At 44.9% G+C, this 24,372-nt stretch overlaps 2 protein-coding genes across 6 annotated transcripts in view; one reads left to right on the top strand and one right to left on the bottom strand.

Annotated features, from left to right (window-relative positions):
• Nucleotides 1–24,372, bottom strand: part of cmss1 (cms1 ribosomal small subunit homolog) — a 42,509-nt gene that overhangs the window by 14,821 nt on the left and 3,316 nt on the right. The gene's annotated exons all lie outside the window — the stretch shown is intronic.
• LOC310866873 (filamin A-interacting protein 1-like) overlaps nt 1–24,372 on the top strand; it is a 493,882-nt gene that overhangs the window by 2,687 nt on the left and 466,823 nt on the right. Inside the window, exons 2-5 of one of the 3 annotated variants that reach the window (XM_083776661.1) lie at nt 10,646–10,864; nt 11,149–11,319; nt 11,482–11,660; nt 20,718–23,508. In XM_083776661.1, the coding sequence (XP_083632787.1) occupies nt 10,664–10,864; nt 11,149–11,319; nt 11,482–11,660; nt 20,718–23,508 (3,342 nt within the window). In that variant the 5' untranslated portion in view covers nt 10,646–10,663. Of the gene's footprint in view, nt 1–10,645; nt 10,865–11,148; nt 11,320–11,481; nt 11,661–20,717; nt 23,967–24,372 lie in introns of those variants that run through there. The other 2 variants (XM_083776662.1, XM_083776663.1) reach the window with 2 other exon arrangements.

The raw sequence follows: 24,372 nt of genomic DNA on the forward strand, positions 1-24,372 counted from the left end.
ATGAGAAGAAATGGGGGAAGCTTGAGATCCGCCTTTAATCTATTTAGACACGTTGTTATTATTATGTCTTCTAAATCGTGACAGTTTTCTGTTTCTATGTCAATCGTTCTCAAACATTTTGAGGTAAATGACCCCCAATAATTATATGTAATTGGCCTCCGACACCCATCTGAAAATATGTTGTTCCAGGGACCCCCCCTGGGGGGGGGGGGGGGTAGCTGTTTTTCAATAGCTAAAGTATAACATAATGCTTAAAACTCCAACAGTGGGGGGTCCCGTTCAGAAAGAATGGGTTAATTCAAAGATCGGATAACCCAGGGATCAATAGAAGTGAATGGCTCGAGTCTGGCGGGGGCTGGCGGTATGGGAAGAAATGGGGGCCGCTCGGTCCGCCTTTAATGGATGATCAATAGAGGTGACCGGTTTTAATGGATGGTCAATGGATCCGACTGGTTTTAATGGGACTCAATAAAAGTTGTTTCAGCAAAAGAGCTGACTCGCCTCCAGACAGATGAAGGCTGATTGATTTTGGCTAGGACAGGGTTGGAGGAGTGTCGCAGACACATGTACTTGCACGCTTATATGACTTGCATAGAGATCCTGTTTTGAATGGATCTTATGGGCGCAAATAGGCCCGAGTGTGCCTCGATAAAGCTCTTAATCAACACAGCTTTATCTTAATGTGATTAATGTAGCTGTGGTGGAGAGGTACAACAATAGACACGGCCATTACAACTGCTACTAAAACCCACACATATCTGATTACACTTTCAACACAAGTACACCTAGACACGCCAAACAACTCTCTTGTTGTGCGCTAATAAGAGCCAAGAGTGTGGGTTGTGATTCTGTTTCATGGTCACAATGCGATGCGTGTGTCTCTCTAAAAGCAATAGAATACTGCTTTCTATGAAATCAATCCGTGTGGCTGGTTGTTTTCCAAAGATCAATAGCTCCTCCGGGGACATGTAGCAACTACCCAATTTGGAAAGGTTAGATATTGGTTTGGAGCAGGCCCACCGTTTTCCTCTCCCCAACGCCGCTATTGAGCATGTGCTATTGTTAAATCAATAGGAGAATTTAGGGTACACTCAAAGTAGAAAGCTATAGTGGAATGAGGGACTGGACCAAAGCCAGAATTGATTACCAGTGTGTAGGACATTCGGGAGGGATGCAGCATTCCTTTAGTGTTCCTATTGTCTAAGGGCCGATTCATACTCCTATTTTAGAGCCGAATAAAAGTCGGTTTGGGGCACGGTGGCACAGTTGGTAGTGCTGTCGCCTCAAAAGGAACTGGTTGGAATACAGTGTTCCCTCCACGCGCTACGTCCAACCAGGGAAACTCCCCCCTGTCAGGTGTAAAGGAGCGACTTGGACACTCAGGCATGAAGGAAGCATGAGTTCAAGTCCGTTGCTCTCCCCACGTCCCCCATATATGGGGACTAGGTTGGCGGAGGGTGTGTAGAGCCCAGGATCACATTAGATAATTGTCACAGGGGTGAAAAAATGGGTTACAAAATCGTGGGATAAAACTTATAAAAGAAAAAATAATAAAAAGTCGGCGCTGTAGAGCCTAAATGTGACGTCATTTGAGGTTCGGGGGGGGCGGGTACCGTCCTAAAGTCGTCTCTTCGGTGCTACTGAAAATTTCTGACGAGCCGAAATAATTTCGGCACTATACAGCGCCGAAACAGCGATAAAATACGAGTATGAATCGGCCCTTAGCGTCTCACACTTGCTGTCACTTGGTTGGTGTCTTCCCAGGGGTTTGGGAATGTGGAAGACAAAACTTATGCCATGTACTACATTAACATGGTGAAATAAAGTTAAAGAAGTATAAAGAGCCGATACATTGTCTTTTCAGATTGAAACAGTCTAACAGGGTATTACAGACAGTAGCTAGAGGTTGTTTCTTAACTGCCTTGTGGCATTGGGATAATTATTCACTCTCTATTGGATAGAATGCCAGTGTGCCTGTTAATTGGATGCGTTTATGCTTGTTAGGCTCAGAGCTAGACAGACAAGGAGTTGCAGTACAGCGTGTACCCAGCAGGTGGAGCAGCAGTAGCATAGAACATTACACCATCGTTGACTGAAAGTTAATAATCGGATCCTGATCTCCTCTGCAGAACAAAACAATTGCCATAAGTGCACACAGAGAAAACAGGCGCACGCACACACCCTTTTGCTATATCTCAGATCCAAGTTTGTAATGTGTAGCTCCAACGGAACCGAAACAATGAGAGCATGTCATGTACTGTACAAGCACCGTTGAACTATGTCAAACCTACTGTCTACACACTGACAGATACAAACGAGTTTGTGTTATCCATTTAGCCTTAAATTAATGTCTTTCACTGCCACGTGCCGTTTACATTTCTGACTAATAAATATTCATTATTCAATCAATAAACAACAACAACAACAAAAAGATTATTAGCCAAGTGTGGGGGTTGGGGGGCTGGACAGACACATGGCCGTTTCCCAGCTGTTTCTCTTTTCTTCTAAGCAATGCTCAGCAGGGATGGGTTTATTGAATGCCACAGAGTGAAGCTGCGACCCCTGACCTATGATGTCGCAACAGCTCCATATGAGGTCCATGTGTCTGCAGGGATTCTTCTATTGGCCTCCAACGGTTCGTCTGTGTGAGAACTCAGGAATCTTCTACTTCTATGGGACAGGAATGTATTAGAAAATATAACGCAGACAATTCTTAAATGAAATCTTTGCAGACTTTCTTTTGACCTAATCCCATTGTTCTCAATGTTTTGACGTGAGAAGTGTGCGACAAAACGTGTATTTCTCGACAAAATGCTGACGTTGTGAAAAGATGATGTCAGAGTCAGAGACATCATTGAATGCCATTGGGCTTACATTCCATAATTGCTTGATGACAGAATGTATTATTGATCTTATCTGAACAATGGGAAGTGTTTTAACTAGCATTTAGTTTTTTTTGTATTGTTTTGACCACTTTCCACCTGGCATTTTGGGCATGTTAATTTGGGCGATAATCTTCAGAAATCATATTTCCCACGTCGTTACATTCATGTCACTATTACACAAGAGGGTGTTGTTTAATCTTTATCGTCATTAATGCACTGCTGCGATGCTGCAGGAACTCGCCCGCAGGCTCCAGCATTGCAGGAGTGCATTAATGATGATACACCCTCGAGTGTAATATTGCAATTATACAACCGTTAAAACTAAAAAAATATATGATTTTTTTTAATGATAGATGTAGCCACTCCGACCACAAATGTCCCAAGAAACTAGCTAGCATAGCCACCAAGTCTGCTGCGCTCTGGGAGAACAGAGCAGGTGATTTCTTTGTTTTGATTAGGTGTTCCAATATCGTGATTTAAGCACGGCTAGAAAGTGGTTTCAACCAATCGGATTACTTTCTCGAAATAACCTGTTGGATAATTTACAATAGTACCGTTTTTGTCAATCATAAATTACCCCAATTCTACGTTGACATGCTTTCTTGTGATTGTCTCAAACTTTGTCTTGTGTTGACGCAAGTCCCAACCATCTTCCACCGTACATTTATTGGCATAAAATCTTATTTCAAAAAAGAAGTTCTACATGTTTCAGGTTTGGAATCAAATGAAAACATGAAAACTATGTTCCATCATTCTGGAAAATAGGCCCAAGACAATATAGGTGACTCCTGCAATACAGAACCCCCCCCCCCCCCCCCCCCCCAGTACAGCTGCAACTTATTTTGAACGCCAACTTAGCTCAAAACAGGCTGTAGGCTTTTCAAGCCACTTCGCGCCATAATTCCTCTCTACAAACGAAATCAAACTGCAGCCCACTCCACCGTCTACCTATAGGCCTTAACCATCCCCTCGGATGTGTGGCATGCATCATGTGGACGATATTTGTAACACTCTGCGCTCTCATCTTTCACTCCCCATCAATCACCCTGATGCAATTTTGCCAAGAATCTAAGATCTGATACGAGTGAGGAAGGATATGGGGGGGTCAAACATGTGTCAGTGTGAAATCCACATGCACACGCCAATACACACTCATGGCCTGTACGTACGGGTGTGCAGAGGAAATCAAGGGGCAGTGGTAGAATTTCACATGTCTTCCCCATCCAGGGAGCAACGCTCTGTGAAAGAGGTCCAAACCTCCACAAGAGGACACGGGGCTTACATCAGAGCTAAACAATGTATACCGTATTGCATTACATCACTCTGGCAGCCAAGTAGTCTCTGTTTTGCTTTCCACACCTAAAAAAGGTTCAGGCAAAATCTCTTGATTAAGAGATGTGAATTACTAGATTTTGGGAAAGCTCAGTCTGTCAAGACACTTTACTTATGCAAGTAAATGGATTTATGGGCAGGATCCAAAAAAACAGGGGGGGGGGGGGGTTGGTATATCTGATTTCTGCCAGCCAGGCATCATAAGTAACACTTACGCCATACTGAAAATGGCTTTAATATAACGTCAATGACGTCAACATGCATGCGAGTGCTGGAAAGTGCAGCGTTGACCCCGGCGTCAAACTCGTTACAAAACCTTTAGGGTTTGACTCATTTTTAATCATTCGATTAACTTCTAGAAGCAATAAAGCCCTGCAACTACAAGCGCGCTCTGGACTTCAAAGAACCATTTTAAAATGACAGCTCTGTGGCGGCTCACAGTTAACTGATGGCAACGGAGTGTGATTTCTATTCACACACATCTACAAAGTAAGAACAGATACAATCACACAAGTTGAGCCAGGAGGTTCGCATCATAAATTCCTAGGACTTGTTGAAAGGAATTTATAATGGTATTGATTTGTAGTCTCGTTAGTCAAATCCTGACTGTCGCTGCTCAGCAATCTTAACCCATTTTGGACACTAAATCCAATTTTCTTTCTGAAAAACCCATGTTTCTATGTCAGTGGGGCTCAACCTTTTTCATGTCAAGGACCCCCAGAATTATCTCTATTGGGCCACGGACCCCCATCTCAAAATATGTAGTTCCGGCAGGGACCCCTCAGAAGCCAATATTTGAGTTAAAAATGTTCGCTCTGAAATATATATTCAAAGATTTGTGCCACATTTTCACGATTTTTTAAAAATAGCAGACCTACAAGCTTGTAGCGTGCCACTCGGTGGCGCGCTATGAGCTTGTAGATCTGCTATTTTTCAATAGCTAAATTATAACATCATGTTTAAAACACCAAAAGGGGTTCCTGCCCAAAATGGATTAAAGGACTGCGACTGTGCCGTGCTTTTCAACAAATATGGAGGACAGGAGCGCTCGCAGCATCTGGCACTTTCTCTTATCAATGCCCGTGATGGGGGCGAGAGAGGAAGCCAAGCTCAAATATTTAACACGTTCTGTCAAACAAAATACCTCACTGGGCTGGGGAAAGGGAAGGAAGTTCAGGAAAAGAAAAAGAGGATGTTTGAAATAATTCCTCCTCGCCAAGTGCAATAAATTCACAGATGCAAAACATTGAATAGCCCTGGTCAATGCTCAACTATTTAGAGTAGACAATGCTTTATTATTCCTCTATCATTCACCGTCATTGATAATGAAATACAATTCGAATCAAGAAACAAAATAATTGATTCATATTAAAAACTATCTTCAATATGGCCTATTTAAAAGATTCAGTAAAATAAAAACAATGCACTGAACAACACCAGTGGAGGAACTGTGAGGATTTGACTAACTGGATTTTCATACAGTTGTATACTGAAAATGACGACATATCTCAGCCTGAAATTTGCCTCTGCATTGTCATGTAATCTTCTCTGGCTTTTTGAGCATGGCAGGAGCTTCACTAGGGTTTCCAGAGGAACATTGACTAAAGGTCCCCGGTACTTCCAGACCCACAGGAACGTGCCCAGGGTGCTGGCCCGGTTGCAACGAGCCGCCCCGCGTCCGAAACGGTCGAGAAATGACGAGTTACGGCGTGGGAGAATTAGCAGACAACACTCTCTCTCTTCCCCTCTGTCTCTCTCTCACATGCACACTCCACATTGTAATTTGCAGGCAGCAGTGCAACACTATCTCTCTCTCTGTTTCTAGCACAACAGCGTCACTTTTGCCACGATTGGTACACTAAACATAGGGACATACAGACATAGGGATGGATGGATGGACATTGCCATTCCTTGGAGTGGCTGCACCACTCAAAAACAGGAGAGTACCTCTTTCTCAGCTGACTGACAATGCTGGACATTATTTATCAGACTGTGTCTCATAAGCCATGTTGCCTCCCACAAATTTCAAATGTTTCCGTCATACAGTCTGGACCACTGAAGCTGGTGATCAGCCTTCTCCCCGCTTCCATTTTCCTCTCTACAGTTGTGCAAATTAGTTCTAATCAAAATAGTCAAAGCATATAGCTTTGACTCTCGGCTTGACTCAGTCTATATAGCATTCGGAGATGGTGTAGTTGTCTGGCTAGAGACAAAACAGAGACAAAACAGAGAGGTGTAGTACCGTTGCAGTCCATAAACCCCTCTTTACAAAAGACAAATGCATTATTTAAGAGTTCAGTTGCGCTAAAGCCATATAGGCACTGGTCAACAGAGACATGTGGGGAAAAAAAGTGATATGGTCATACAGTACGAGTCATCCTGGTGGGCGAGTGCATGTGTGGCATACACAAAGAATACAGTACAGGCCTGAATGCTTGAGCCCTACAGTGATGAGTTTAGGTGAATCTGTTTATGCTGTGGGGCATTTACCTGCCTGGCATAGGTTTGGGTCCACTTTTCCCCTTATAGAGGGAAGGGTCGCTGCAAAATCAATAAAGTAATTCGGAGTGATATATATATATATATATATATATATATCTTTGGAGAAACACTATCTTCTATCCTGAAAGCGGAAGTGGTCTCTTCCAAGAAAATCAATGCACACATCCGTCCACAGGCGGTCAGATAATGGTTTGAGGAGTATGAAGAATAGTGTGCCATCCTCAAACCGGAACTGAGGGGTGTTCCAGAACTCTTGGCTGCTTTATTGATGGTATCAATGTCTCCTTTGCAATGACCTTAAGTGCCATGCCTGAGGAACGGCACTCCCAAAAGCACCAAGAGTTCAGCCATGAAAGCCTCTGATTTAGTGCTGCAGTTTTATGCTGCAGTCAATGTGCCAATTTGACCCTGGCACCAGCAGCCACTTCAGGGTCCAGAGGACAGACTGAGAGCCAGGGTTACACATGACAGGTGTATATAATGAGAGTTTGAACAGGCCGAGGGGAAACGTCTACTAGCCAGAGACAAAACTGGTAGAAGCGGAGACTCGCCCACTCTGGGTATTATTAATGCCTTCATAGTTCATACGCAGGTGATAAACCTCCCCATGGTTTATTACTGCTTACATAGTCCGGTTGAGAATGTCAGGGAACAGGTGACCATTCACTGGTCTCAGCTTATGACCATATTCACCTTACTGTAACATACCGGCTGCATGTGATGTGTGCGCAAAAGAGCCGCGTGTGGGGTGGAGGTGAATGTTATTATTTGTAAGTGTTAATGGTATATTCCCAGGGCTGCTGGTGCCCTTCCGTGTAGACGGGGCAAGCAGTCGGGACAGGCTGCCCCTAGGTACTAGTTTAGATAAATAAACAGAGGCGGCCAGCCACATGTGTGGCTGCCAACCTGCACAGCCAAGGGACAGCCCTCGGCGGTGTAACCCTGGCGACTGGAATTAAAGTTGACCTTGGGTATGAGCCAGATTTTAAATCAAGTTTGAGCATGCGCCTGGTATTGTGTGCGCTTTGTGTTTTGGGCACTTAAGTTGTACATCGTTGTGCATTTGCCTGCGGCCGCTGTACACAAACTTAAGACAATCTGACGCACGTACGGTTTGTGCGAGTGAACTCTAGAGGTGTTCAGGTCTCATCAGCGTCAGTCATCAGGAGGCTGAGGGCAAGGAAACGGCAGCACGTGTCTTGGCTCGACAACCACGGTAGCGTTTAATGGCACCGCCGAAGGATAGGCGGAGGAGGAAAATATACACACTCCGTTCCAAAGGAAACAGACCCAGGGCCCGCCACAGAAACCCTGTGACAAAGTTCACCACCTCACATCAGTTTTTCTGCGTGCCCCGTTCTGTCTTAATCCATCCCAATCTGAGGCTACACCTTTTCACGTTGATTAATACAGGCCTATTGGCTCAGCAATCCAACATGTCAACCACTTCCCGTAATGGCTGTAAGAAAATAGAGCAGAACACCTAAGACTTGAACCAGGGCCGGCGTATATTATGACAGAGGAAGTAGGCAAGAAAAATATAGGCGAAGGCAAAGCAGAAAAGATGATGCCGTGGTTGTGTGGGCCATGCACCACACGGCTGCAGGCATACAATACAAGCTCACAATGCGTGCGACACTAGTACGTACTACGTAGTATGAATCACGCATCAGTGTATGGACTTAGACACATTTTAGATCGCATTACAAAGCACCTATCTGACTTGAGACATTTACATGTGTTTTTTTGGTGTTCAGACTTCACAAAAACAATCTGATTCCAATCTGGATGGACCAAAAATTTATTCGGGCTGCCAGTCTGAACATACTGCAGCCTCTGATTCCTGGGTAGAAGTCCAAGCTGCTAGAAAGAAGCCTTATTAAAAAAAAAAAAAAAAAAAGGTCCACTGTGCTCATGCTAAGAGCTTCATCATTCCTTCCACTGCCATAAATGAGAAGAGTGAAGGAACAGGGAGGAAGCATAGACAGCTCCATCTGTCTTAGTGATTGATACAGGGACGATAACAACTCTGAAGGAGGGAGGTCGCGCATGTCACTCAGTGCTCAAAGCAGTCTCTCTCACTCTTGTCCACGCAGGAGCAAAAAGAGAAGGGCCCTATCTTTGCGTGCCGCCTTACCCCTTATCCCTAAACCTATTAGCCATATTTTACTATTTTGAAAAACATTTTGAAATACCGGTAGTTAAACTTGCTGATCTACATCAACATTGGGAGCTTGTCAATCAGCTATTTGAACCATTTTGCAGCTCTTTGAACCATTTTGTTTTTCAAAAATAGTTAAGCCTCACAGCTAGAAGGTCCTGTGTTCGATTCCCAGCTGGGGGAGCTGTGAGCGTGTTCTCTCCTTCATGTTATCAGTGCCCATACCCTGGGTGGGATTGGAAAAGGGGCTTTCTGTGTGGATTTTGCATGTTTTTTTCCCTGTTCCACCTAGGGCAGGTACCCTCATAAAAACAGTAATCCTGGTCTGATGGAGGGGAAAAGAACTGGTTGGAATAACGTGTTCCTTCCACATGCTATGTCCAACCGGGGGAAACTCCCCCCGTCAGGTGAAACGAAGCGGCTTGGACTCCTCATGCATAGAAGGAAGCATGAGGTCAGTACCATTGCTCTCCCCAGGTTGGGAGAGGGAGTGTAGCACGCAGGATTAGATAATTGACACTGGGTGAAAAAATGGTTTGCAAAATCGTGGGATAATATTTAGACAAAATAGTAAAACATGGCAAAAGAGTTTAGGGATGAGGTGGCACGCAAGATGGATCTTCTATGCACAAAGCATCACGCTTGCGTTCTCTCACAAAGCATCGATTTGCTACCTCCAAGGATCTTTTTAATTTTAATTTATAGTCAGAGACAGGCTAAACGGCTCCATTTAGTCATAATCAGTGTTTGTCCCTGATGCACCCGGGTTCACCTTGTAGAGAGGGACTCCAAGCGGCGCTCAGGCCTTGATGAAAACAAACAGCTGTTGCTTGAGTGTGTGCTCGTGTGCACACAAGAGACAGATAAAGCTTTCAGTCTTCACCACTCAGTGTTTATTATCTAAAAGAAAAAGAAAATAATAATACTATAAGATGATGTAAAACACAAACAAATCTTTCCTTCACATTAAAAAAGGAAGACATTTAAACAACAAGAAATACTTTTTTGTCGACGGCACACTTTAACGATTAATGCTGTCCACTGTTTCCAGAAAAATACAGTGAACCCATGACTACCTATCTAAAAATGCTTGACATGTAGCTAGGCGGAGAAGCCCTTCCGTCCAATCCGCCACCATTTGATTAAGGTCTGATGATATCATCAGAGTATGAGAACAAAGAGATTAGCTCATGTTCTGCATGCTGGACATGCTCATTTTCTGGCTCTAAATATGGGATGAGGAGGTTAGAGAACATAAACACTCCCCCCCAACCCCCCCCCCCCCCACACACACACACACACACACACACACACACACACAATAAAAGCCACAGTCTACAGTAGGTACACAACACATCCAGGCCTCCTCATATGGTCAGTAATTAAAGGCACTATTTACTGGCGCCCTCGTCCTTTCATATGTCATTCTGACAGCGATAGCTGTATGGCTGGTGTAATGCGCTACGGCTACGACATGAGATGACATACACGTTAACATCAAACAAATGTTAACAGGAGGCATGTCTCCTGCACCTGCACCTGCACACAACACAAACTATTATGACACCGCCTCAGGAGTTTAGATTAGCTCATGACATCATGGAGGCACTCAGCAAAGTCCCTTATTAAACCATTGCAATGTCCTCTTATCCATGACAGAACTCTTACTCTGCATCATCTTTTTAACCCTTCATTTGTTCCTGTGCCCACCCTTCATCATCTCATCCCCCTCTCCTACTGCTTCTTAAATCTGTCCTTTCCTCAGAGGTTGCCTTGTATAGAGATGCATTCACATAGCAACACAAGCAAAATGGATTCCTGGACTCAAAGTGGTCCAAAGAGACCCGACTCCCACTTCATTCAGCCCCAGGGGGATGGCAAGAGGACCGACTGGATAGAGACAGGAGAGGGCAGAAGCATGGGAGAACAGCTGTGCCAGCGTGACTTGCTGTACCTTCTTAGTGTACTCGACGCCGAGCTCCTGGTGAGTAATTTGAACCATTCACATGAGACACTATCACATCAGCAGGCAGCGCTATAGATGCATGAGTGTCTGAGTCTCGGAATGAGACTTCAAATCCTATGATTAACTCTCTGGAACAGCACACACTGTCAATGTGACCCGGACACTGATCATGAGCAACAGCAGCCTCCAGATGCTTAGTCATACAAAGTCTGTGAGAAACAGAGAAAGTTAAGTCCATGCTTGCTCATGCTACTGCGAGCGAGCAAGCCAAGAGCTCACTAACATACTGTTCATTACACCAGGTCAAAGATGAGGTGATTACAGTTTTGAAAGCGGAGAAGATGGATTCGGCTCGGCTGGAGGCCCATTACGGCTTCAGGGGTCCAGAGAGCGCGCTGCGCGCCCTGCAGAGAGACTCGCTCCGGGCCCAGCAGGACCAACTGCAGGACGTCTATGAAAAACCAATGGATGAGGTAATGTTAACCACAACACACACACTGTGCCTATTACAATAAACCTCAGCCTCGTTTTTCAAGTTTATAGACACAACTTAGATTTAGAGGAGTTTGGATACACCGATACTCCACAATCCACCTGCATGGCTAATATTCTCTCCTAATGCTGCCCCGATTCAGCTGGATCGCCTCGTGGAGTCCCAGAGAAGGTCATCGAGACGGATGCTGCGGCAACTGGTGGAGGTGGAGCGCTCCCACAGCGGCGCCCTCTGCAGGCTGGAGGAGCAAGAGAGGAACCACAGGGACTTCATCCAGAAGAGCGACGACCTCACTGCTCTGCTGGAGCAGGACAGAGAGAGGTCAGTGGACCAGACGGCCAGGGGCCCTGAGAAATGCCTCCGCAAAGTCAAGGAGACAACCAACAGTGGACTTGTGAATAGTTCACATTTTTCCTCTCTCCAACTGGCGGGTCCCGTACAACAATCATGACTTTACAAAATATCCAAGCCATTCAGTATTCCTCAGAGTGGAAGAGAGACAAGAATTAAGAGTGAAATGGGGGAAAATGGAATGAATGATTTTTAAGTATTTGAGCGTATATGGGAATGAGCCACGTCTGTGCTCTTGTGATGCACAGACGTTGCACGCTTGGATTATTTTGGTGTGTACTGGTCTGTAATGGCTCTTCATGGCTGAGTGAGAGCGACGAGCTGCTGTTGCCGCTGTGTTTCTTCTACAGTGTGTGTTTGACCTCAAGCCTGTACTTAAGACTACTGCACTCAGACACAGACCATTAGATCCTGGGCCTGGTTAGGCCTGTGGGCAGCCTGGCTTGGGTCACTCTCCCTTGTAAACACATAAACATACACTCACAGACAATTATATGTGCAACCTAAATTGGCACTCTCGCTCAACCTCCGAGCCAACGCAACATCGAACAATCAATGCAGTCTCAATCGTCAATGTGAAGACTGATGTGAAGTGAAAGAGTTAAGAGACCAGTTCCACTCACACAAGTGAAAATGTTCAACTCTGGGAGAAATGGGGTTAGGTGGTATGATTCTGGTTCGAAATGACTAACAATCAAATGTGGCCTATGCCGATAGCTGGGGCCCACTTCAGAAGGTGGTCACTGGTTCTGTAATTCCAGCTATTTGAGGCCCATAACGGTATCGTTGTGTTGAGGTCTCTCCGGTCGTCTCGGCTCATGTAGTGCCAGAGTCCACTCTGTAATCTAGTCGTGTACGGACTGGACCCATACTGGGCTCTTTGCCTTGGGAGGAGACGACTAGTCTGCCTCGTAGTGCCAAGCTCCAAGCCCTCTGAACGATCTACTGCGGAGCAAACATGTTCAATTAAAGAGCAAAAATAGCCACGCCAAGGCAAAGGGATTTGAGTTTACCATAACTTTGACTTTCAAGTACAATGGAGGAACCTTAAACATCGCACACGTGAAGCCTCTGTGGTCCATCCCAGCCTAATGATGATTAATACATTGAGTAGACAGCATGTCTGTGGTGTGGTGTGAACCCAGCGTTGCTCATACATTCCTGGCTGATAGAACAGAGAGGGTTTTCATCCCCTGTCCTGCCCTTCTCTATACAGTCCATTAGGAACATGTGTCTCTCCACAATGCATTGTACTGCATCTTAGAAATGCAAAACTCAAGTGATGTGGAACAATTGACATGTGCAGACTTTTCTGTGACTGTGACACAAAGTCAGGTCAAGAGATGGTAGAACAGCTGTGTGTGCTTTCCATGTGTGGCCCGAAGTTGTGCACTACATTGTCAATAAAGGCCTCATCCTTTGTAGTAAACTCCCCCCGAAGCCAACTCTCCTCTCTCCTTATGGCTGTCTTGTGTTCTGCCCCTCGGTCCAAAAATGATGTCATGCAGGGAAGCAGGTGATAAAACACAGATGCAAAGACACACAAACACACGCACGCACGCACATTGCACGCACGTACACACAATTTACAGACTTGGCTGTTTGTCTCCGTCACTATGTTCATTGATATCAGACACACTTTTCCTCACCTTCCCAATCAAGTCATAATATGACTTGATTGGGATGATCATATTATGATCATCATGTTGAGCATGAGCTGAACTCAATTAATCAAATATTTTCAATTACGGTTTTGGCTTCGAAAAATGTGCTGCATTCCAGTTCATAATAATGCTCTCATTTTGTCTTTGAGTCATAAATAATAGAGCCAGACCGATATATCGGTTTGGCTGTTATATCAGCAATTTACTATTTTTTTAAAACTGTAATTATGCAGCAGATGTGTCCTGAATCTGATTTTAACCACTTTCAACCTGGTGTCCCCATTTTGAGCATGTCATTTAGACATTTTCAAAGGTTTTCCAAAAAATCACTTTGACAAAATATCAGTCAAAACATCGGTAATCACTGGTCTATGACTCTGGATTGGTAATGGACCCAATAAACTCTTCAGTCGGAATCTAATCAATACAGTGCAGTCTCAGTTAGGATGTGGCATGTTTAGAATCTAATAAATACAGTGCAGTCTCAGTTAGGATGTGGCATGTTTAGAATCTAATAAATACAGTGCAGTCTCAGTTAGGATGTGGCATGTTTAGAATCTAATAAATACAGTGCAGTCTCAGTTAGGATGTGGCATGTTTAGTTCAGCTCAAGGCAAGCCAAGATGATGACAAGAGAGCCCGACGTCAACAAGCTAAACTAATTCAGTTGTTTGTCTGCACCACAAGGAAATACGGCACATCACCTGATAAAGGAATAAAGAAAAATGAAGTTAAAATAAAAGTTGTTTCCAAAGTCAAAGTGTAAATTATTATTAGTTAATATTGACCAAAACAATTGTGATTACTGTATGACGTCTTCCATATTCAAGCAGCCGTAGGCGAGTCAATGATGCAAGCATTATACACAGGGTACACAACATTAAGTACATGGCACTCCGACTAACGTTCCTTTTAATCTACCCTCTTCCTGCGTTACCGTTACATCTGGGCTCAGTAGTATCCTAAATATTTAACCCATTCTGACCTGAGATCAGATTCATACGAGGTTTCCGCCGGACACACACTGGTCTGATGAACCCATTCTGACCTGAGATCAGATTCTAAAAATGTCAGTCGTTCTTCGATTTTTTTCAAAAATAGCAGACCTACAAGCTCGTATCGCGCCACTCGGTGGCGCGATATGAGCTTGTAGATCTGCTATTTTTAAATAGCTAAAGCATAACATGATGCTGACACCAAAATGGGTGCCCGGTCAGAATGCTTAACAGAAATAATTTCCTCCTCTTCTGAAGGCTGTTCTCGGCCTCTTTTTCAAAGTGTGCTTCAACTTCAAGAGCCAAGTGCGCCACTTAGCTTGGACAAATACATAGCGGAGTCATGTCTCAGTTCAATCACTCACCCACACAGGAAATAAAAAGAAATACACTTCAACTGTAACATCCTGAATGTTGATTTAAGAGGCACGGGCCAGATCGGAGCATGTAGTCAATGATAATAGCAGGGTGACGTGGTGCGATCCCTGTTGCGTGTCTAAGAGTGATTACATTGACTCATCAGAATGCAGCCGAACAGACCGTTCCAACCTCATCTATCGGGGGGCATGCTTAAAGCCTGTGTGTGTGTACATCGTCTATGATCTGTCATTGAGCTAACTGGTTCTCAATGTTAACCATACACACATGTTCACCACACAGGCATACAACATGTATGTTCTCTTCTCTCATCTGTCCACTCAGGCTGTGATTCACCAACACTTCCCAAACTAAAAGGTGCATCCGCAAACCACTTCAGCGCTTTCATATTTTCACCCCTAAATTAGTATGGCTATGACTCATCTTCAATATAGTTTATTTTTTTATGAGACTAGCCTTTATTGTCCCCCGTGGCACCAACGGGGACATTCCTTTCCACAGCAGCACTGTACATACATACAGTACAATAGCACACAATAAGAGCAATAATATTGCTTGTTATATTAGAAGTTTAGAACAATAATAACATCACATGACTGCATCACTCTGGCCTGTTGTATAAGGCGGCTATGAATGTGGGTCTTTCGGACTTTTTTCCAAAGCAAGCCCTTCTAATCTACACTTTAATGTTCTGTACCCCAGCCCAGAACAGTGTAGTGGGTTAAGGTGGTGCCTTAAGCTGCTATAAGCAATAATATATCAACATTTTAATGACCTTTTTATTTATATATTTTTTGGTATTCAGACAGCCAGCAATGGGTAAAATACTCCACAAAAACATTTTGTCTCTGGGCCACAATCTGCATTCAAAGATTTTCCTAGAAGCAAATGAAATTGCCTGTCTACTTCCTGATTGGTTAGCCATTTCGACCGGGGTTTTTTCGACCAATGACAAAGCTTTTAGAAACATCTTTGAATGCAGATTGTGGTCCCTAGATGTGTCACAGAGACTACATTCTTTTGGGAGCGTTGTACTCATTGCTGGCTGTCTGAATACCAAAAAAGAAATAAAAAAACAAAGTCATTAAAACTTTGACATATTATTGCTTATATAGCAGCTTTAATGTGTGTGTGAAGTCTTGAAATTTCAATGCATGCAATGTCTTCTTCATTGCTTACTTCCACTTGGTTCGCAGTGGCGGAAGTGTTGTGCAGGTTCTGCCCAAAAAGGAACAGGACAAAGTGAACTTGGCAATACCCACAGCTGCTCTGTCCATCCCACACACTTACACATCATCTACCATCAGCCTGCCCAGCCAGTAATGTGTCAGTGGGGAGAGAGAGACGAGCAGAAATTACCATTGGAGTCTGGAAGTGGCGACGCCTGCCAGAACAGAACCACTCTCGGATCTCAAACCGTCTGGATCCATTCATTACCTCTGCTGGGTACAGGGGAGGTCATGTTTGGGCGGCACAGCTCCATTTAATTTCATCAACCTGCTGATAAGGGGCAGAGAAAAGGTCTTGCCTTGGGATATCTTCCCTGTCCACACTGCTTTTTCTCAGAGCATCCTCGGTGATCCGTCCTGTTGCCATAGTGCAAAGGCCAACCGTTGGGACTCAGCACTCACAAATTGGTGCTGTCGGGTGGACACCTTGTATGCCCATGACCGTTCCCATTTGATTATATAAAAAAATAGCAGCTCTACAAGCTCACAACACGTTGCGATATGACACGCTGTGAGGTTGTGCAGTTTTCACTACTTTAGTGTAACACTCTTGTATGATGAAGTAGGGCATTACTATTATGGAGAAAACAATCTCTCAAGACAGAGCTCTGCGGCTGAAACTGTTGGCAACTCCCATTGCACCAACATGTAGAGCTGTTGTTAGGAATGGAAAGTGTGTGTTGAATGTGAAGTTGAATGGGCCGAGATCTACACAGAGAATTGGGCGGGTTGACGATAGGTTCCCAGATTGCGGGAAAAAAGGTTTCGCAGCCACACACACACACACACACACACACACACACACACACACACACACACACACACACACACACACACACACACACACACACACACACACACACACACACACACACACACACACACACACACACACACACACACACACACACACACACACACACACACACACACACAGTGAGAAGCAATGAGAATTGAGGCAAGAGTCCAGTCTCGACACAACTGGCCTATTACATGCCGCCATGTTTGAGGGATTTCCTGGAAATGCCTTTGAGGGATCCAATCATCATGCATGTAATTGAGGACAAGCAATGAAGCGGCCAGTCCCTCCTTGAGGGGAAACGGGACCTCATGAACCCTGCTTTAAGAGTTGGTCTGTGGACAGAAATTGTTAGCAATGTGTGGAGGACTCGCTTTCTCACATTCCATATTAACTTCAGAGAAATAACTTGCCTTACTGAAGCCCGTCTTTTCTAGCGCATATATGCTACAGTGGCCGTCACAGAATAAAGCGTTCAGTGCCCAAATCATATCATCAATTTGCACAATATATTGTTGCCGTTGGGCAGAAACCTTGTATGTTGATATTTGAACCTTTTTTTTTTAAATAATGCCCTACTTCATCGTACAAGAGTGTCGCACAGAAGTAGTGAAAGTAACACAATGAGTCATGATGCGATGCATTGTGAGCTTGTAGATTGGGAATTGTCACTATTTTTTAATGTTTTTAAAATAATGATAAAAAATGGAACAGTCTTGGACATACAAGTTGTCCACACTACAGCAACGATAATATATAGATGGTGTGAATAGCAAAAAAAATACCCCCCTTCCACCCCCTAATTGATAAGGGTGCCAGCTGTGGACTGGCTGACACGTCTATAAATAGACGTTTCCAGCAGGTCTTTGGGCTGTTTTGCAAATAGTTGCCCGATGACGAAAAGTCACAGGGGAAATATTTCACCCTTAATTGGGGAGTGGACTTCAGAGTTTTGCACAAAAAGAGACGTGTATTTCCTCCTGTAAAGCAAGAACGACCAGCCATATTAACCATTCCCAGTTGGGAATGCATGCTAGAGTCAGACCGATTTGTATTCCTTCTGCAGCACTAGGCTATAGCATTGGTAGGAGTGTGATCTAGCAAGCATAAAGGTGAAGGAGACGGACCCTTTTTCCCCCCATGATGATTTTTGTCATTCTTATCATGACAGGCATGACTAGTAGTGAGAGCAATGGGGGTATCATCCGTCATCCGTCCCTACTTTCCACCGAGCACCTTGCATTGATTAGAATAATCCATCAGAAAGGCAGAGTGGTGTCGAGGGAGGGCTGGAGGAGAATTGAGATGAATACAGGGCTATACAAGGAAAGAGAAGAACGAAAGAAAAAGATACGAGTAGCGAGGATAAAAAAGAAAAAACAAGAAAAGAAAAACATGAAGGTGGGATGGAGGCTGAGGGTGAACGAGCTAGAGCCAGACTGTGTGGATGAGAGAGAGAGAGACATATGGATGTAATTGTGTGGCGATGAGATGATGTCATCTCTCACTCAGGTTATCAGGCCCCAGGCGCAGGAGCTACAACACAAAACATGTCCTTCTCTTTAAGCGCACACGCGCTCCACGGTCCACACGCACAAGGCACATACAAGTCCTTTTATTAGACCTCACAGTCATGTAGCCTGGCTCCATTGTTAACAAGTTTACTCAGGCTAATCCGGCAAATTGAAAGTGTTAGCCTCTGTAGTTTGAATTCTGATTGAGAGTTAGGCTTCCCTGTGCACACACACACACACACACACACACACACAAACACACACACATCCTCTGTCCTTCCCATCAGCCTATCTGGCATGGCTGCACCATGACCTCATCTGGAATGGGCTGAACACACGCACGCACGCACACACGCACGCACACACACACGCACGCACACACACAGAGAGAGAGAGAGAGTTGAGGAGACTGTACAGTCCCATATAAGGTCTTGCTGATGATGTAATGGGCGCCTTGGGCTGCCAGTGGGGCTCAGTGTGCAGAGCACTTCTCATAATGTTTGGTTTTCCGGATGGAATGTCCACATTGCTGGGAACGCCGGGACAGGGGGAGAGAGACAGAGAGAGGTGGGAGAACATAGGAAATAGAATCTATTCTCTGCGGATATTGAGCACAGAGCCCAACAACACAGGTAGGAACAACCACAGGACTGGTGAACAAGAGCAGAAAGTAGCCTTCAACATGCCTTTAGAAGCATGACAAAAACTTTTGAACACAGCGTGCGTAACTAACAGCCAAGCCATCTGCAGTTTCTTTGTATCTTTGATGCCAAAGAAACTAAATTAAATATTCTTGAGTGAGTCTAATTTAGGTTAAATGACTCTTGGAGAGTTTAAGTAAATACATCGGCTGTGATTTCATTTAAATGAATCTTAGCCTTTTAGTAATACATTTTTATTTTCTACAGACCTGCATTTTGTGTTAATTATATAGACAAATGTGACGGTGAAACTACTGGGTGCAGCCTTCTAGTCAGTCTGCAACTTACCACCAGTCCACCACCAATGTTTATTAGAAGCTTATCTGCAAGTTTATCGGCAAGCATTTGAAAGGAAGAACTAGAAGAAAGCATATCTGAATTCGACTGACTTTAATAACCTGTATAAACTAGCAACAAAAAACACTTTCTTTAATATCTAAGCTATGCCATTAGTTAATTTACGTTAGTATTAAGGGGGTGTTTGAGGTTTGACTTACTGAGGCTTACTGTACTTGATTTATGTACTCTCTAAACATCGGAATGTGATGTATGCCTTTTGTAGAAGCCCATATATTAATTATTAATCAACATCCCTGAAGGCTGTTCTCGGCCCCTTTCTTACTCTTTTTCAAAGTGTGCTTCAACTTCAAGAGCCAAGTGCGCCACTTAGCTTGGACAAATACATAGCACAGTCATGTCTCAACTACAATTCATTATACCTAAGCTATGCTTTTAACTTTAACACAAATACAAGTAGACTGATGTCAAATACATACAAATTGTTATTCTAAATACAATTTATAATTCACTGCAGCTTCATTGCTATATGCCAAGTTGCAAGAATTATGCTTATTGCTAGGCTAAAGGAACAAGGCTGTAATGTATCAGGCACATACAACATTGTTCTACCATCACTCCATAGTTACCACATGGCCTTTTTCTGAAGTAAAAAGATAGCCGATATGGGCTCTGGCATATTAAATGAATAAGGCTAACAAAAAAGATTAAGCCCACCATGGCATACAACATGAAGTCAATAAGTGTGTAATAACTATGTGTGTATGCTGTATGTGTGTGTCTGGAGAAAAGTAAGTAAGTAGTGACATTAGTAAGAAGACATAGCCAGTCTGTAATTACATAGAGAACAGGGGAAATTCCTGCCTCTGCTGAGCACAAGAGAGGGTCGATATAAACGGGCACAGAGGGAGGGTGATGGGGTGCAGTCGCGAGGGTACTCAAGGGTTGAGGAACTTCTTAATTAACAAATGTCCCCTGCCATGGGAGCATCTGTCGCGCCAGTCAAAACATTGTACAGTGCATACACACACCCGAGAGCGAGCTACGGGGAGCAACAAGAAAACACAGAACCTAATAATGACATGTTCCTGTAGACACAGAGAGACATTTACATACTCTTTGATAGGTGCAAACATAATGAACAGAGAAAGTAATATATGAACAAAGTGAAAGTGTGTGCACCTTCTCTACAGAGCTGTGAATAAATTATGTAATTGCTGTATTATTTCCTGGAGGAAAGCTCAGCATTTAAAGCAGTTTGTAATGTCAGAAGCATTCACAGTGGAAAAGACAAAAAGGAATAGTTAATTGTCCAAGAGAATTGTAAACAGAAAAACGTTGACTTAATGTCTACTATAAATCAAGCCAATTATACAATAAACCAGGCCAATAAACCAGCATTTCACTTTTTTTTTTACTAACATGATTTATTTGTCCCCTATCTCCACAGACTCAAATTGCTGATTGTAAAGGACAAAGAATACCAGGAGAGAAAGGAGGAAGAGAGTAAAGGAGAGGCCTCAGCCCTGCAAGAGGAACTGACTGAGCTCAAAGCTTTCGCCCTGTTGGTCGTCAACGAGCAGCAGAGTCTGACGGAGCAGCTGGAAGAGCAGCGCCGCCGTGTCCAAGAGCTCACCACCGCCGCTGACCACGCCAATCAGGAGCTCGCCGCCACACATTCCCGGGCGAAGGAGGGCAAGCTTAGAGCCCTGCAACTGCAGGCAGAGCTGCACGGTCAGGCCTCCATCTTACACCAAACTCAAGAAGCCATGACGGCCAAATTGGCCAACGAGGATGCCCAGAACCAGCAGCTTCGACAGCGGCTGGCGGCCCTCAGCCGTCAGCTGGATGAACTGGAGGGGACGAGGGACGCCCTGAGGAGAGCTGGGGAGGAGCTCCAAGAGCTGAGGGACAGGGTGAGGCGTGGGGAGGAGGCAAATGAGAGAGTGGCAGCGACGACAGCACCACCGCTGGGCCTTCTCTCAGAGGTGGAGGCACTGAGGAGGAGGGTGGTGGAGATGGAGGGGAAGGATGAGGAGCTGATTCGCATGGGAGACCAGTGCAGAGATCTGGACCGCAGGTTGGGAAGGGAGAGCAGTCAGTGCCGCAGCCTGAAGGCAGAGGTGGATAAGCTCAACGGCAGAATCAGTGAACTGGACAGGATAGAGGAGGCTTTAGGCAAGAGTAGACAGGACTGCGGCACACTGAAGAGCAACTTGGAGAAAGAAAGAGGAATCACCAAGCAACTGTCTGGTGAGGTAGACTCTCTGAAGGTCAGGGTGAGAGAGCTGGACGCTGTGGAGGCACAGCTGGAAAAAACAGAGGGGGCACTGAGGCAAGATCTAGCCAAACTCCGAACGCTCACTGTGGCGCTGGTAGAAGACAGGAAGACTGTGACCGAGAGGCTCCATCAGGCCGAGCAAAAACTTAGCAGGAGGGAGGATGAACCAAAGGAGCAAAATGCTCCAACAGTATCCATGGCAGTGAGAATGAGAGAGGAGAGACAGCAGGTGTTGAGGTCTAAGGCAGGTCTGGAGGAGAGGATAAAGAGTTTAGCAAAGGAAAATGATGAGCTGCTTGGCAGGCTAAAAGCAGAGGAGGAGAGGAATGGAGATCTGCAGAGCAAAGTCAACATCTTGAGGAAAAGGGCACAGGTCCTGGAAAGTAGAAGGGAAAAGGGGGAAACAGATGAGAAAGAGATGGACATCAATGACCCTCTGTCAAATAACTCTAACCATGGCTGCCAAGAAGAGGATAATAAAATCAAAGAGTTGAGCCAGGAGGTGGACATGCTGCGGAAAAGACTCCAGGAGAAAGAAGTGGTTGAGGGGGAGCTGATAAGGGTACAGGAGGACTTTGAGTCCCTCGAACTGAGCTTTGGGGAGGAGCTGGAGAGGTCCAAGGCCCTAACAGAAGAGCTGGAGGAGGCCAAAAAGGAGCTTTCCAAGCACCAGCTGGCAGAGAAGCAGGAGGTCAACCAGGAGCACCACCTCCTTCGTCGTCTCCAGCAGGAGCAGGTCAAGTCCAGACTCATGGCCAGGGAGGTAGATGCACTGAAAGAGAAGGTGCACAGGCTGATGGGGACAGACGAGTCCATCTCCAGAGTCCAGATGGACCACTCCACCCTGCATAAGAAACTGTTGCAGCAGGAGGCCAGGAACAGAGAGCTGGCTAGAGAGATGGAGGAACTTTCTGGTGAGCTGGAGAGGTACAGACGATTCAGCAAGACTCTGAGACCTGGTGTGAATGGACGTCGTTTTTCAGACCTCCACCAGTCCACCAAGGAGGTACAGACTGAGCAAACAGAGAGCCTGCCTCCAGAGTACAGTAACCTGTCTCCTCTAGAGTTCGACGGAAGCGACGAGGAGGACCCCAACCACAATAAGGACCAAGCCACAAAGAGACGGAATTCAACTCCAGTTAAAGACTTCAAAAGACTGAACCACTCAAATAATGTGAGGCGATACAGCGGCCAATCAGCAAATGGCATAGATATGCACTTAACCGCTAACAGAGAGGTGATAAATGGTCACCTTGTCAAGAAAGGGGACGTGGTGCTAACACACACACCAGGGCAGCCCTTGCAGATCAAAGTAACACCAGACCACGGACTCAACACAGCCACGTTAGAGATCAGCAGCCCCACTACAGACGCTGCAACATCCTATACCAGCACAGCCGTCATCCCAACAAGCGGAGCCCCACCCAAACAGAGAATCACCATCATACAAAGTTCTAACTTGTCAGCGGTAACAACCAGGAGCTCCCCTTCCAGCCCCGAAAGAGCTCTGTCACCGCCACTCACCATAACACCCGTGTCTCAGGTCGCAAGTCCCGATTCATCACGCTCCGCGACACCTGACCACACCAGCCCCCCTGTGCAGATTGTGACCGTCAGCACCTGCTCTCCGGAGCCCACAGACCTGGCAGGCCAGAGTGTCTTCAGGATGAGTCCAGAGCGGCAGAACAGCTGGCATGTCCAGAGGTCCAGCAGCACCGGCTCTAGTCCCAGCGTCTTCACCACAGAGGACAACAAGATCCACATCCACCTCGGAAGCCCCTACATACAAGGAGTGAGTGGTGTAGCCAATGGTGGTGGGTCATACTACTCTCTTCGTCAAGAGCAAAGGACTCAAATTCTGACGAATGGCTCCTGTCACGTCAGAGGTGGTGGCAAGATTACCAGTAGCATCACTATAACTCCTACTACCTCCCCAGTCTCACACCCCTCAAATATTACAGTAAGTGGCCTTTATGATTAACAAGTGAAGTCCACTCCCCAAACCCATCCTGATTAAATTACCCATCCCTCAACCATCCTCCTTACTAGCATAGTGCCCCCCCCCCCTCAGCCGCCACACACACACACACACACACACACACACACACACACACACACACACACACACACACACACACACACACACACACACACACACAGTGTAACAATTAATACAATATATTTGGCATTTCTTCCACAGCTACATCTGTAAAGCATTCTTAACCTAAGAAGTGGGCCCGAATTCAGCCTAGATTAACTCACTTACACAACCCTGTGTGCCGTATGTGAAATGTTGTTTACCTAATGCTTGTGTGAAATCCTCAGCCTAACCACCAACAAAGTATGTGCCTTTTATCATTTTGTTATGTTCATTGTTTTTGCCTCCCTACCCTGTCCATTAAAAGTGGTTTATCTTGATTTCATTTATTTCATTCTTTCAGTATACTTTTTGGCAGTGCGTTTGTTTAAACGTGTATTGGTCAAATGCCACAATACCAATTAGCAGCAACTGTGTACAAATCAATACTATTGTGCAGAAAGAATATTAATTATAAAACTAAATCTGATGTGACTGTGGTCTTTTATTAATTACGCTTGACCTTATTGGTTGACCTCAAGAAGGTAAACACATCAATGCTCCTAAACTACTCCATACTCTATTCGTACATGTTTAGTTAGTTTGCCCTCTGCAAGCTCATTATCGGATCTGAAGTCTATATAAAATATATGGTACTGTAGCTTCAATTAGGTGGACAGAGTGACATGGTACACGTCCAAGCACAAGGTTTACAGTCAAACATTACAGTCGAGCCATTTAGTTCCA

The sequence above is a fragment of the Protomyctophum parallelum genome (assembly GCF_964188405.1).
Source record: "Protomyctophum parallelum genome assembly, chromosome: 11".
In the NCBI taxonomy this organism is placed as follows: Eukaryota; Metazoa; Chordata; class Actinopteri; order Myctophiformes; family Myctophidae; genus Protomyctophum; species Protomyctophum parallelum.